General features: G+C 41.6%; 1 protein-coding gene across 3 annotated transcripts in view; it reads left to right on the top strand.

Annotated features, from left to right (window-relative positions):
• Positions 1 to 4,512: 4,512 nt before the first annotated feature.
• Tent2 (terminal nucleotidyltransferase 2) overlaps positions 4,513 to 15,158 on the top strand; it is a 53,671-nt gene continuing 43,025 nt past the window's right edge. The window contains exons 1-3 of one of the 3 annotated variants that reach the window (XM_038321607.1): positions 4,513 to 4,715; positions 4,929 to 5,029; positions 14,812 to 14,985. In XM_038321607.1, the coding sequence (XP_038177535.1) occupies positions 14,849 to 14,985 (137 nt within the window). In that variant the 5' untranslated portion in view covers positions 4,513 to 4,715; positions 4,929 to 5,029; positions 14,812 to 14,848. The remainder of the gene's footprint in view (positions 4,716 to 4,928; positions 5,030 to 14,811; positions 14,986 to 15,158) is intronic. The other 2 variants (XM_038321605.1, XM_038321608.1) reach the window with 2 other exon arrangements.

Consider the following 15,158-nt stretch of genomic DNA (forward strand, 5'->3'; position numbering starts at 1 on the left):
TGTAGCCAGTGAGGGTCAGGGCTGGCTCTCCCACTCTTGTGATCCTAGGGCTAGTGCTCTCACCTAATGCAGGTGACAGTGGGGGGCGAGGACATCTTTCTCTCATCCATGCCACCACATGAGAGATGAAGGGGTCACGGGGTCAACTCACATTCCCACAACCTGGGGAGGGGCGGGGGTTAATGTGTTTCTGATCACAGGATTAGTTAGCTCTAGTGATGAGGTGCACCCTGTGGTGAGGGGTGGGGCCATCTTTCCCCATTGCAGGGCACAGCTTGCCCCTGAGGTCCAGGGCCAGTTCTCCTGCTGCTGTACCCAATGAAGGGTGGAGCTGGCTCAACACAGCATGGTTCCAATGTGTCATTGGATGTCATCACAGACCTCACCTGCAGCAGGACCGTGGAGACCCAGACATGGACCTTGGCAGCAGCTTAGGCCAGGACTTTACCACGGCCCTGGAGGCAGCACAGGGCACCCAGACAAGTATGGCTCCATTGGCAGCAAGGCCCTCAGGCATCACCATAGTCTCACGTGGTTGACAAGACCCTGGGCATCTGCAGAGTCCTCAGTGGTGACAGGAGCTGTGGACACCACCACAGACCGTGGCTACTGCTGGACCATGAACCCAGCCAAGGCCCTCAGCAGTGGCCTGTGCCTAGATGTCTCCTTGGTCCCAAGATAGCAGTACTGGCCACCCGTATCAGTATGGTCCCTTATTAGTGGCATGGTCCTTGGACACCCACATGGTCGTAGGTGGCTGACCAGACCCGTCATCCATCTGGCCCTCAGTGGTAACAGGATCCACAGATCTCAGCTCAGATCCTGGCTGCTGTAGGGTCACAGACCCGGACAAGGCCCTCAGCAGCAGCCCTGGCCTGGATGATACTACAGCCCCCGATGAGGGTACAGGCACTCAGATCAGCATGTCCCTGATGGCAGCACAGCCTTTGAGCACCCTCTTGGCCACAGTTTGCAGACCAGACCCCTAGCATCTCTGTGGTCTTTGGTGGAAACATGGATCACAGACATCAATGCAGACCCTGGCTGGAGTAGAACCGCGGACTCAGTCATGGTCTTAGGCAGTGGCCTGGGCCCGAATGTCACCATGGTCTAAGGTAGCAGCGCAGGCCACTCAGACTGGTATGGCCCTGCAGCTGTGTGGCCCTTGGATGCCAAGATGGCCCCAGGTGGCAGCCCAGACTAGGTCCCCACACAGGCCCCGAGTGGTGACAGGAACCATAGCTATGAACACAGGCCCCCTTCGCTGCTACAGGGTCCCAGACTAAGACCTGGCCCGTGGCCATAGGCCAGGCCTGGAAATCACCCCCGGACCTGAGTGGTCAGTAGGCCATTCATGTCAGTCGTTTCTGCATCACACTGACCTCTCCAGATCGGCCTCTCTCCCCAGTCAATGAACCGTTCCACCTCTCTCTTCTACCTCCACTCCCTGTACTCTCCTACCGCAATGATGCCTGACTGCCTGGCACCAGGGCTCTGGGTTGGGTCATAGGTAGTGCTTGGTTGAGTCCATCCTGCTCAGCTGCAAGGCATGGCATGGAGCTGTGGCCGTTCCTGTCTCCCATGCCTGGGCCTAGAAACCTCGGGCAGTGTTTGGTATGATGGTGCCCGACTGCCCCTACATCCTCAACATTTGTTGTAGGATCTATGATAGCATCCTGACTGGAGTGAGGTGGTGTCTCAAAGGAACTTTTCCATTTCTCACGACTAGGGATGTTGAGGTTTTAAAAAGTAATTATTTGTTTCTTCTTTTATAAAGCATGTGTTCAGCAGCCTGACTGCTGACTGGCAGTTTGAATTTCTTGGTATTTCATTCTTCCAGTCGTGGAACTCTGGACATTAGGCCACTGTCTTAAGTATAGTTGGCATAGATTTTCTTTGTTCTGTGGGCTGTTCGCTCTGCTTATAGTGCTTTTGCTTCGCAGAAACCGTTTAGTCACATGTAGGCCCATCTGTTGATGCTTGAAGCTTGGTCCTGTGCTACTGAAATCTTGTTCAGGAAGCACTTTCTGAAACTCCAGTGTCTGGAGGAGCATTCACCATGTTTTCCTCTAGAAGTTTCTGCATTTCCTGTCTTAAATGAAGGTTTCTGATCCAGTTTGGATTGATTTTTGAAAGATACGCTAGTTTGGGTATAGTATATACTTTATAAATGAGACCAAGAAAGCATAGAGTTAGGAAATGAGGAAGGACAGAATCTACATGAGTCATAGTTCAACTCGGTCATAGTTGGTTGGCTTTGTTTTGACTGTGTGTGGTGGCTAAGTGCATACAAATATTGACGGTGAAAATGCATGCGGAACCCTAGGTGAAGCTTTGTGGTTCAGAACAGCCCTTCTAATGTACAGACATCCAAGGGGGTATATAGGTTTTGGTACTGGACAAGTATGAGCATGCTGTTGCTATCCTGAACTCCCCCATGCCTCCCTAGCTATGGTGCTCTGAAACTTCTGAAACCATGAGCTAACAAAAGCATTTTTGGTGTGGGAAATCCTTCTGTATATGTGTTGCTTTTATTGATTAATGAATAAAGAAGCTGCTTTGGCCTGTGATAGGGCAGAATAGAGCTAGGTGGGGGTGGGGGTAGGGAACTAAACTGAATGCCAGCCTGGTCTACAAGAGCTAGTTCCAGGACAGGCTCCAAAGCTACAGAGAAACCCTGTCTCGAAAAACCAAACCAAAACAACAACAACAACAAAAAACCCCAAACAAACCAGAAATGGGTTGACCAAAGATCTGAGAGCTAGCTAGCAATACGCTTAAGTGACTGGCCAAGCAGTCATTTAAATAATATAGTTTCTGAATGATTATTTCATGGTCTGGGCAGCTGGGAACGAACAAGCAGCCTCCACCAACACCTTTCTTTGCTTCTTCCTGTCAGATTTTTTAGTCACAGTGAGGAAACAAGTAAATACACTTTCCCTTTAGAATGCCCATTAGTAGTATACACCATAAAGCTGGAAGGCCAGCATTATGATCAGATAGAGCTTACTCTAGAGCAAAACAGCAACAGCAAAGAGCAGGTCACTTAACACGGATGGCGGGGGCAGTCCATAGTAATACGACTTTTGTAGCAGATGAAAACTGGCAGCAACAACTGATAGACATACGAGAAATACGGAAGGAGCCACATTATAGTCGTAATTCAGTACTTTTCAGCACTGGCCATTGAACCCAGGGCCTCACACGGTAGGCTGAACTGGACCTACATACAGCCCCAGCCCATCAATATGCCTTTCTTGTAACTAAAAGGATAAGCAAGGCAGGAAACTGTAGGGATGTTGAAGATCTGAGTAATAATATCAACTGACCAGACTTGATTGATGTTTGTAAGACATGTTATCCAATAATTTCTTATTTTATTTCCAGTGCACAATGACCATTACCTCATTGATACTTGGACTCATGTGACAAGTTTTAATACATTTAAAATGACTAATTAGAAATTGTTAACAGAAAGATATTCAGAAATATTTCTATAATTTCAGACATTACTGTACTTATAAAGCACCCAACAGGCCAAAGAAGAAATAACGTGGATTTATATAGGATTTCAAAATAGGATGTGGAATTCAGCTAAATCAGTATATAGTGTAGTACTATATAGTATAAATTTCATAATTAGTATTCATTATATATAATCATTTATACAATGAGTAATCAGTATATAGTAAGCATACTATATAGTAATCAATATATTTTATAATAGTATATAGTAAGTTATTAAATGACCATTAAGTATCATGACGATGACCTCTGTGAGTTAAGAGAAAAATTAAAGTTTAATAAAATTAAATTAATTTTAACTAAAAGCATTGAAAATAAACAACTAGAAAAACGAAAGCAATAATCACATCTACAAAGACGACAAATTATCACTTTAAGGAATGGGAGCAGTCAGATTTTGATATTTCCAAGTGGGACAATAACGGGACCATCGTTAACAGATTTACATCAATAAATCAAGCAGTTTAGACAGTTTCACAAGATATTAAAGGTCACTCTGCGAGAAACAGCAGTACTTGTTGGACAAGTGAGACAGGGTACTGGGTGAGCTTTGGGCATTATAGGCATTTTATTTTATTTATTTTATTTTTTTGTCTCCAAGATCAATTAAAACTTAATACTGATCTTCCCAGTAAGGGCGAGGTGAGGCTGGATTTCGATAGTCTGGAAGGCCCGCTACGGACAGAGCAGGCCCGCAGGAAATGGCCATCGGAAAAGCAGTTGTACCTCTCGGCCGAGGAGCACAGGCAGCGCACGGTCCCCGTCCTGTCCCTGCCCAGCGCGGCACCGGCCACTGCCAAGCCATCCCTAGGCGGGCAAGCTCGCGCCTGCGCAGTTCAGCCACCTCGCTCCCCGACTGGCGGCTGCCGGAAGTCTGACCTTTGGCTCCCGCTGCTTATTCCCATCCGGGGTCACGTCGATCTTCCGGGTATCTCTGACAGGGCTGTCTGCGCCGCCTTTTCGGCGACTTTTTGGTCTTCCGCTTTTTTTTTTTCCTTTCTTTTTGTTGTCGCCGCCCCCAACCTCCTCGCCCGCGCGGGCCTGGCCGTGTCTGCAGTCGTCTCGCCGCCGCCCTGCCGGTTCCTGGGTCACCCGCCCGAGCTGGGCCTCGCCGTGCTGCGGGCTGCTCGGGCGGCCGCGTTGGCGGGCGGTGCCGCTGGGCCCTGCTCGGCCCTTCGGCGTGGACGCCGGTGAGTGGGGGGTCTCCGGAGGGGATGCACGCGTGCAGGCCCTGCTCCCCGGTCGGGCGCGCGAAACTTTTCTGAAACTGGCGCTGTGTTTTGCGCGGGAGAGCGAGCCTGGCGCTGCCCTGCGGCTCCCGGACTAGGGGCGTTCCCCGGGTGCAGGACTCGGTGAAGAATGTTGGCGCCGCCGGCTTCTCTCTGATTCCGCCTTCTCTCTAGTTCTCACGCCGCCTCCCGCGCTGTCCTCACTCCCTAGACCGAAAGAGTAAGACTGGCTAGATACTCCCATCTGGTATTCCAAAAGGCGGTGGCGAGCCAAGGTAAACGTCCACATTAATGTTCTATCGTGGAAGGCATTTATCTTTGAGGCATTTAATTAAAATAGCGTGAAGTCCTCTCGGTCAAAACACAGGTTGGGGCGGGCTGATGGTTCCCCGGTCAGATTTCGTGGCTAGGTGCTCCCTCCTTTTATCTGGTTAAGAGCACCAGAGTGGTGGTGGGGCTTATGTGTTTCCCAGACTTGGATCTAAGTTCCCTGCCTTGGTTTTGCCTCTTTGAGCTTTGTTTAAGATAAATCGATTGCGGATAAAAGAAAAGAACAAGATACTTAAGTTTTCTTTCTTGTTTCGTTTCTTTCAGCTTTGTTTAAAAGTAAGATTGTTGATATAAGGAAGAGAAAGAAACGATGCAAGTACGGTTAGAAAATTACGTGTTTTTTGTGTGTGTCTTGTGTTTGAATACAGATACACTACCATCATATAGTTCAGTCCTACCAGGCTTTGGTGTGCTAACCACGATAACATTTTTAATTTGCACTGACTAATAACTGGTATTAGAAACATTGCTTGCTAGGTGTGAATAGCCCCAATTGTATGGGATCTAGAAATGTCCCGTACTACATAGACTCCGTGTGAAACAGGCCAGTTTTCAGTTATTTGAGAAATGTCCATTTGGAGCCGTGGCGAGTTTCCTTTTAACTCTTGGATGGAATTTAATTTTTAATAAAGAAAGGAATGCTCCGTTAAAACCTGAAGGTGGTTTTGACAGTGGGCGAGCAGGATTTAGGAGTTAGACTTTTTCTGTTGTGGAGAAAAGAACTGAACAGTTTAGGGGATCAAAGATACTTAATTAATGTGAACAGAGATCTTGATCTAACCGTTCAGTTCTTGTTTGTATTAGGGTGGTGCTGCTTTCCAAGGAGTCTTGGTGAAGAGACCATTATGTAAACTTGAGTCTTCTATAACTTGTAGGAGAGATCAATTGGAGGACAATAATTAAGTTGCAAATTAAGAGACCAAATACTCTTATCACTAGAAATTCTTTCTGAACTATTTTTATCTTGTCTCATGAATGCTCATTTGCACATAAACCTGTATTAATCCTGCACTTGTTTAAGCATATTAGACAAAGCAATCTTTAAGGGTCTTTTCTCAAGGCAAGAACCAGTATCATGGTTTTAAAAACAGTAATGATTTTACCTGGATTATTCTGTTTCACTGTTGAGTACAGATTAAAAAGCCAGTAATTCAAGGTAAGAAAAGTTGGATGCTATCCATTTCTGGACGTTAGTATAAAATTTATCATACTGCCGCAGATAGCAAAGAATAATATTTTTCAGATCGTCTTTAGTGAGGAAGCTTCATTAAGACTATAAAGAAACCGGGCCTTTAATCACAGCACTCTCTGTGAGTTCAAGGCCAGCCTGGTCAACAGAGCGAGTTCCAGGACAGCTAGGAAACCCTGTCTCGAAAAAGAAAAACTATAAAAAAAATTAGTTAAAATTTTATAAAGTTCTGGTATAGTGATTTTATTTTATTAAACTATATTTTTATAAAGATTCCTTATGTTTTGCTGTTGAGTCTCACTTAGCCTTGGCTAGCCTGGAACTTGCTTTATGGACCAGGCAGGCCTTGAACTCACAGAGATCCGCCTGCCTCTGCCTTTCTAGTAGTGGCATCACGTGTGTGTGGCACCACATCTGGTTCCCTTGTATTTTTGCAATAGATCATTGTTTGAGTGTCATTACAATCATCATTGAAATGTATTAGAAAAAGGATTTCATTTCTCCAGATGGTCAGATAGGCTATTTGTGGGGGTGAACATCGAATACCATTTGTTAATTCTTAGGAATGGCTCTATTTTGAAGGTTGCCCAGTTAGGAGTTTGACTTAAGGGTCAAGATTCTTGAGAGAGCCTGAGTAGTATTTTATTTTAGAAGTACTCCAGAAGAATGAATGCTTCTCAGAGTCAGACTGATTTCTGTGAGTTCAAATTCAAGGCCAGCCTGGTCTGCTTAGAGAGTTCCAGGCCAGCCAGCTTAGCACAGTGAAACCCTTTCTCAATAAAATAGTATAATAGAAACTAATGCTCCATTTTTGCATTGGAATATGCTGAACTAGATACATACCCTAAAGTAAAATTTTAATTATTTTTATCAATTGTCTAGGCTTCTAAGCTTTTAAGCGTAGAATCATTTGGTTTTAATGTTATAGAGTAGTTCTAGGTTCTGTATCATCTTTTAACTTCTACTTAGTTTGGAGTTGATCGTGTAATGGGATAGAAATAAAAGTGAGAGGTGTATCATTATTTTTGCATCTTTAAGTCTGAATGCAGACATATAGGGCCTTATTTGGGTCCAGAAGAAAAAGAGAGTTTATTGTTGGTAGTTAAAAGATTGTCTAGATGTTGAACAGTGAACCTCTGTAAGTGAACCTGAAATATCATTTGTTGTTGTTTTTATTTTAGTTTTTCAGATGTGTCTATTTTATGTGTGTGTATCACACACATACTAGTATGTGCATGCCTAGTTCCCTGGATAGAAAGGAGAAGGCATTGGGTTTTCCGGAAGTGGAGTTACAGATAGTTAGGCGTCACCATGCAGGTGCTGAGAACCATACCTGGGTCTTGTGTAAGAGCAGGCAGTGCTCTTAACCTTTGAGCACTCCAGCTCCCATGTTTGCTTTTGGAGATGGATTTTTACTCCTATGGAACCCAGGCTGTGCTTAAATTTCAGATCCACCTGCCTGAGCCTCCTGGATTCTGAGATTTCAGACATGCACCACTACTTCTAGCTTTGAAATAGAACTTTGGTGTTGTGTTTTTTGAGACAATCTTATGTTCAGGTTGGCTTTGAACTTGATGTGTCTTCCCAACTAGTCTCAAATGCTGACCATCCTTCCAAGTGCTGGGATTTCAGGTGTGTGCCACTATGCATGACTTAAAATAGAACTTTTTAATTCTAGTTTTTCTAAGTAGAGATGGCTTCTTTTAGTTAGGTTTATAGTTTCTGTATTCCCGCAAAATGAAATGTCAAGCAAAATTTGTTATAGCTAATCACTTAATGACTTTTTTTTTATAACTCCCATGAAAAAGGTTGTTTTAAAATGAGAAGTTAGTTCAGGGAAGTGGAATAAAGGAACCAAATCTTAACCAGTGTTTCCCTCAGAACAGCGAAATTCAGAGAGTACAGCAGATAGTGATGGAAAAATAACAAAACCAAACCCACCCACCCACCCCTCTACCCCCCACCCCCAATAATAGGAAGTACAGACAGACTTCCTGGAAGAATTTGACAGACTTATTTCCTATAGGCAATACTTTGTCTCTGGTAAAAATTAGAGTCAGGCATTAGGAATGAGATATGATAATGGTGGTCAGTTGCCTGTTCACTACTTATGATGAAACTTGGACTAATGAAACTGATTCATAGCGGTCAACCTAGGAAATTTTAATCCCACAGAATTGGAAAACCAAGGAACAAAATTTGTATGTGTGAGTTTTAGTTGCCTTTCAGGCTCCCTCCCAACCCCATTCTGTTGATTCTAACAGTTTTTCTAATCCTTTTAATGTCATTCTCTAATACATTTATCTGTTTAGGCTTTGTTTTTCTTCTGATAAAAAATTAAGCTTTTGTAGTTCATTCTCTGATTTGCTTATCAGAAAAGAAAATTTAGCATATTTTGTAACCTGAATAATCTTTTACATACGCACTATATACACACCTAAAACTTGACATATCAGTATATAATTTTATAATATAAAATGTGTAAATAAACTGTTTAATACATAGTAAATGATATATAACAAATATAACAACTAAATTGGTATATTTAATGGTTATATTATTATAAGATACATATTGCCAGGTTGTGTGTGGTGGCTTATGTCTTTCATCTTAGCTTTAGGAAACATAGTCAAGCAGATCTCTAAATTGGAGGCCATCCTGGTCTACAAAGTGGGTTCAAGGACAGTCATGGCTACACAGAGAAACCTTATTTCAAAAATCAAAAACAAAAACAGTAACAACAACAAAAAACCCAAAAAACCTCTGGGCAGTGGTGGCATACACCTTTAATCCTAGCACGTGGGAGGCAGATTCCTGTGAGTTTGAGGCCAGCCTGGTCTACAAGAGCTTGTTCCAGGATAGGCCTGATAGCTACGGTGAGGCCCTGTCTCAGAAAAAAGAAAAAGAAAACCAAAAAAAAGATAAAAGAAAAACACTCAGGTGTGATATGGAAATGATGGGAAATCATTGAATCTACTTTACTCCAAAAATTAATCTCAAAATATTTTACATTGATAAGAATTTTAGTTTATTGGTACAAATTTAAAGTTATTTCTCTTATGCTGTATGTGTGTTTCTACTTTTGTTTGGGATATTATGTTAAGCAACTCATTTAAAAATATGTATAGTTAAAAATACAGGTTAATAGTCATCTATAATTGTCAAACTTATAGTCAGGTATGTTTTCAAGGGTAAACAGATATATTTAGATAGATGGTCTTCAGATACTTCAAAGACCTACAGAATATGGCATTTAAAATGTTTTAATAATATAAGGCTTTTTATGACAGTGAGACATTTCTGCTTCTGGCAGCACTAATCTACTTTAGAGAAGATGATGGGCATCAAAGAAACTCCATATGGAGTTTGCTTTCTTTATGGTAAAAGCTCGCCATGTGGGCAAAGAAACATGATGGTATATTATCCAAACTGAACCAGCAGGATGCGTACAAGGCGACTGCTAAACTTTGCCAAGACAAGGTAGGACGACAGTCCATCAGAATTCCCTGCTTCACAGGAAAGTCTGTCAGATATGCTAGGCTTGTAGGCCAGAGTGAATGCTACAGTATTGCAAAGGAACTTTGGGTGACTGTCCAGGCAGCCTGATGTTCCTACCATTAGATAACATTTTACCCTTCTGGGGTCCTTGAAGGAGTTAAAGACTAAATAGTTAAACTTACAGTTTTTTTAAATTATGATAAAAAGCAAATTAGGTATAAAACTTTAGACTCACAAAGATAGGATAGATAATAGAGTATTTTCTCTGATTTTGCTAAATACAAATAGATTAGATATTATGACTGTAATTCTTATTTAATAACTGTTTTATTGTATATAATTTCACTATGTTAAAGCTAAAACCTTCCTTTTTAATTAGGAAAAAAGGGGGACATACTGTGGAAAAATCCATCTGTTCTCTTTTGTAAGTTATGCTCTGATTGGTCTAATAAAGAAGCTGATTGACCAGTAGCCAGGCAGGATAAGGTCAAGCAGAAAAGCCAAAATGGGAAGGATAGGAAGAGAAAGGGCGGAATTGGGGGAGTTGCCAGCCAGATGCTGAGTGAATTGAACACACAAAATGGGATAGAGGTAAAGGCCATGAGTCTTGGGACAGTACCTGGATTAACAGAAATGGGTTAAATTATAAGAACTAATTAATAACAAGTCTGAGCTATTGGCTGAGCATTTATAATTAATAAAGCCTCTGTTTGGTAATTTGGATGTTGGCTCCTGGGGCCAGAAAACTCCGCCTGCACTAATAACTCATTGAATACTCTAGAAAGTTTCTTTTCTTTTCTTTTTTTTTGTTTTTGTTTTTTTTTTTCGAGACAGGGTTTCTCTGTGGCTTTGGAGCCTGTCCTGGAACTAGCTCTTGTAGACCAGGCTGGTCTCGAACTCACAGAGGTCCGCCTGCCTCTGCCTCCCGAGTGCTGGGATTAAAGGCGTGTGCCACCACCGCCTGGCTCTCTTTTCTTTTTTAAAAATGTCCTGTGTAGTGACTTTTATTAGTACTAAAGTATTATTGTTTTCTATTTTCAAGAGGATTATATCATTTCCTTTTCTTTTTGTTTTCTTCAAACCCTCTCATTTGCACCTTCTTTCTTTCTTTTGAATTCACAGTCTTTTTTTCAAATTGTTGCTTGCATATATGTAAACACAATATATACTTAATTGTAACCTGTTCAGTTTGTACATATTACTTGTATGTATTTTAGGGCTGACCATTTGGTATTGGATAGCCAATTTGTGTGCTCTTTCCTGGGGAAGACTATTTCTCCCACTCTCAGCATACCTTAGTTGACTGTAGTTGTTTGTGTACGAGTGTAGCCTCTGACATTACTAGGAGACACAAGCTCACAGCAAACTCCCTGATCCTCTGGCTCTTAGATCTTCCTAGCCCTCTTCCCACAGTGTTCTCCAGGCCTTAGGTGTGGAAATTGTGTTGTAGATGTATCCTTTGGGACTGGGCTATATGACTCTGCATTTTCATTGGTTGTGGTTTTCATAATGGTCTGTTTATTTTAAAGAGAATTTTCCTTAACGAGAGGTGAGAACTGTAGTAATCTGTGGGTATTAAGGACAAGTACTTAGAATGTGGTTAGGGATTATGTTAGTTTAGTAAAGTGATGGTTGTAGGGTCTCCTCCAAGATCCATGACTTCACTAACTCTGGGTAGTTCACCAGTGGGTTTTCAGTATCAGGCATGACTCTCTTGTTGAGTTGAATTAAAGAGCTCTTGGTTACTGCCAAGGCTTGTGTGCCACTACTTCACCCTTAGGGTTATCGTGCAATGTTAGTGTTTGTTGTGGTTCATAGGCATCATAGTTCAGTTGGACTGTTGGTTGCTTCTCTCCTTCGGAAGCTTTCATGGTATCTTCAGGTACCATGACAGCTAATCTTCAGGTCAGTTCCAGCTCAGGCTTCTGGACTCTGTGTATTAAGTGCATGGTGTCTTCAGGAATAGGGACTTAATTTTCCACCTCTGTGGGGGAAACCAAGGGCAGTAACAATAGCCTGTAATGCTTTGGGAATCTGTTGGACAACTTTTCAATTCAAATTCAAAAGGGCTTCGCAGCAGGGCTTGGTGGTGCACGCCTTTAATCTCAGTTCTTGGAAGGCAGAGGCAGGTGGATCTCTGTGAGTTTGAGGCCAGCCTGGTCTACAAAATGAGTTCTAAGACAAAACCAAAAGGCGGGGGGGAGGGTTCTTTTCTCATACCTGACATTGGTGTTTTTGTTAGATATTGGTTCTTGGAAGGAGCATTGCCAGCCCAGATGAGAAAAGTTCATTCTCTCTCTCTCTCTCTCTCTCTCTCTCTCCCCCTTCCTCCCTCCCTCCCTCCTTCCCTCCCTCCCTCCCTCCTGTCTCTGTCTCTCTCTCTCTCTTTCTCTGTGTGTGTTAGAGGTTGTTTGTTTTAGGTTAGTTAATAGCATGATTCCTTATGACTTTTTCAAACATCCTTACTGTTATTTAACCTTCTCCCCTCCTCCTATATTTATTTCCCTCCCCCTTCCTAACTAAAGCCTTCCCCTTCCCGTTTCCTGGATCAGATACTTGTACCCTGCTAGTCCCCTCTCTTATTCCCCCACCCCTGTGCCCTAGCAATGGTCCCTTTTTCCTGGTTTCTGCAGTAACTCCAGGGTATGTCATCACATCTGAAGATTTGGAGCTAGGAACCTCTGATGAGAGAGAACATGCCACATTTTTTGGGGGGGGTCTAGATTGCCTCACTCTATCTTTTTTTCGTTCCACCTATTTACCTACAAAGTTCATGATTTCATTTTTCTATACAGCTGAATAGTATTCCCTAGTATATTTTATATATATCACCGTTTCATTGTACATTTCTTAGTTGAAGGACATTTACTCTTTTTTTTTTTTTTTTTTTTTTTTGGTTTTTCGAGACAGGGTTTCTCTGTGGCTTTGGAGCCTGTCCTGGAACTAGATCTTGTAGACCAGGCTGGTCTCGAACTCACAGAGATCCGCCTGCCTCTGCCTCCCGAGTGCTGGGATTAAAGGCGTGCGCCACCACCGCCCGGCTTAGTTGAAGGACATTTATGTTGTTTCCATTTCCTATCTACAAGAAGTGGAGCTGGGTCATAAGGTAGATTTATTTTTAGCTTTTTGAGGATTTACCCACACTGCTTTCCAGAGTGGATAGACCAGTTTGCAATTCCACCAACAATGAATGAATGAGGATTCCCTTTCCCCCACAGCCCCATCAGCATTTGTTATTGGTTGTTTTGTTAATCTTTGTCATTCTGACTGAAGTAAGATGATATCTCAGAGTTGTTTTGATTTGCATTTCTTGAGTATAATCTTGAGACCATCTTTCTGCTCTGACTTTGAGCTACTGTTAACTTCCCTTCCTTACCCTTCTGGGAAATTGTCCTAATGTGGTTTTTCTGGCTTGAGACTCTCCACGTGTACCGGACTGGCCTTGAACTTAGCGATCCACTTGCTTCTGTGTGTGCCACTATTCCTGCTAAACAGTTTTGCACCTCAGTCTTAGTGCTGGGACTACTAGTGGGTGCCACCTGCCTCACCTTTCTCTTTTTACCCTTTATATCTGCAAATATTTTCATTTTCCCTTATTGATATTATCCACAGGGGTAGCCTTATGGCTTTACATTTTACTTAAGCTTTAAAGCTTTAAAGTCATTAATTTGTGGCTTCCACTATTATTTTAGAAAGTCCAAAGACATTTTGATCCCCAACTTTTTAATATTTCCTCTCTTCGAATATTGATAAACTGGGTGTCTCTGGATATTCTAAAATTCCATCTCTCTCCCTCCCTCCCTCCTCCTGCTCTGTGTTTCTGTTTTTCATGGTCTTTTCTGTTATAATTTGGCTCACATACTTGGATTCTCTAGGCTTCTTTTTTTATATATATACTTTGTTTATTTGATATAGTTTCTGCTTATTTCCTATTTCTTTTTCCTCCCTCTTTGGTGATCTGTGGATGAGTATGAGCTACTAGAAATCTAAATGAAAGCTTCTTATATGTGAGTGGTACTTGGCGGCTGTTAGCATTTCTTGTAGGTAGGCTGAGCACATAATTCTGTTGACTTTTTTGGTGGTAGACCTTTAACTTTTAGTGTGTTTTATTGTTTTGTTTTTTTCTTATATTGTACACTCTCTCAGTTGAGAATTTTCTAATTACATGTTTTAAGAAGATGGTCACGCAAGTATCATTTTTAATTTGTTTTCTTGATTGGTTTTTTTTTTTGTTTTTTGTTTCTAGTTTTCCAGGCAGGGTTTCTCTGTAGCTTTGGAGCCTATCCTGGAACTAGCTCTGTAGACCAGGCTGGCCTCAGACTCACAGAGATCTGCCTCTGCCTCCTGAGTGCTGGGATTAAAGGCGTGCACCACCACCTCCCGGCTCTTGATTTTTGTATGCTATCTCACCCACCTTTTTGAAGATCTTTTCTGAATTAGTCATTGAAAAAAAGCTTCTAGTGTCTTACTAGGTTAGTGATGTGTTCTGATTGTCCTCTACAGTTTTCCTCCCTCTATGGAACAGTTTGATTACAAGTCTTTTATGTATAGCTGCTGAGAAGATTCTTGGAATTTTATGAATTAGTAGGTGACACACATTCCTTGTTTCTTCAGATAATGTTAAGTACCATATCCTAGATAACAGGTTATCACATGATGGCATGTACTTTTTATGAGTTAGGTTGTGAATAAATGTAAGGATCTGTGCAATTTAATTAAATCTCTTGAATGATTTCTTTTGTTGTTTAGAATAGTGGTGGTAAAAGTTATGTTGCTGTTAAGGTAAATTGATTAGAGCATATTCATCAGAAAATTTGAAACATGCATACTATTGAAAGCCTTTGAATGTGGTTTAGATTTTAAACGAGCTATTAGTGATTTGTTGCCCATAGTAGAATTTAAGACATATTAACTTTCATAAATAACTTTGCAAATGAAATGACTAATTTGAAGCTAATTGTTTTAAGTAGTGATAATACTAACTAAAGAGTTCTGTGTCTTTAAGCTATAATAATTTAGTATTATCTTTTAAAATTACAGGTAGAAGAATACATGTTCACCCTCAGTGAGCAAGAGCATGTTCCCAAACTCAATTTTGGGTCGTCCACCCTTCACTCCAAACCACCAACAACATAATAACTTCTTTGCTCTCTCACCAACTCTTTATTCACACCAGCAACTTATTGATGCACAATACAACTTCCAAAATGTAGAGTAAGTATGGTGTTATTCTGGACCATGTCATGATGTTCTGTTTCCTCTTTGGTATAATGTTGTTGTATTCAATATTTGAAAGAAAGGAAAATATTATTAAACTTTGTTTTCTTTTGACTAAGTATTTAGTTTGTGTGGAATTTTCGGTTCTAAAGAAAAATATTTATGTTATT

The sequence above is a fragment of the Arvicola amphibius genome, chromosome 3 (genome assembly GCF_903992535.2).
Source record: "Arvicola amphibius chromosome 3, mArvAmp1.2, whole genome shotgun sequence".
In the NCBI taxonomy this organism is placed as follows: domain Eukaryota; kingdom Metazoa; phylum Chordata; class Mammalia; order Rodentia; family Cricetidae; genus Arvicola; species Arvicola amphibius.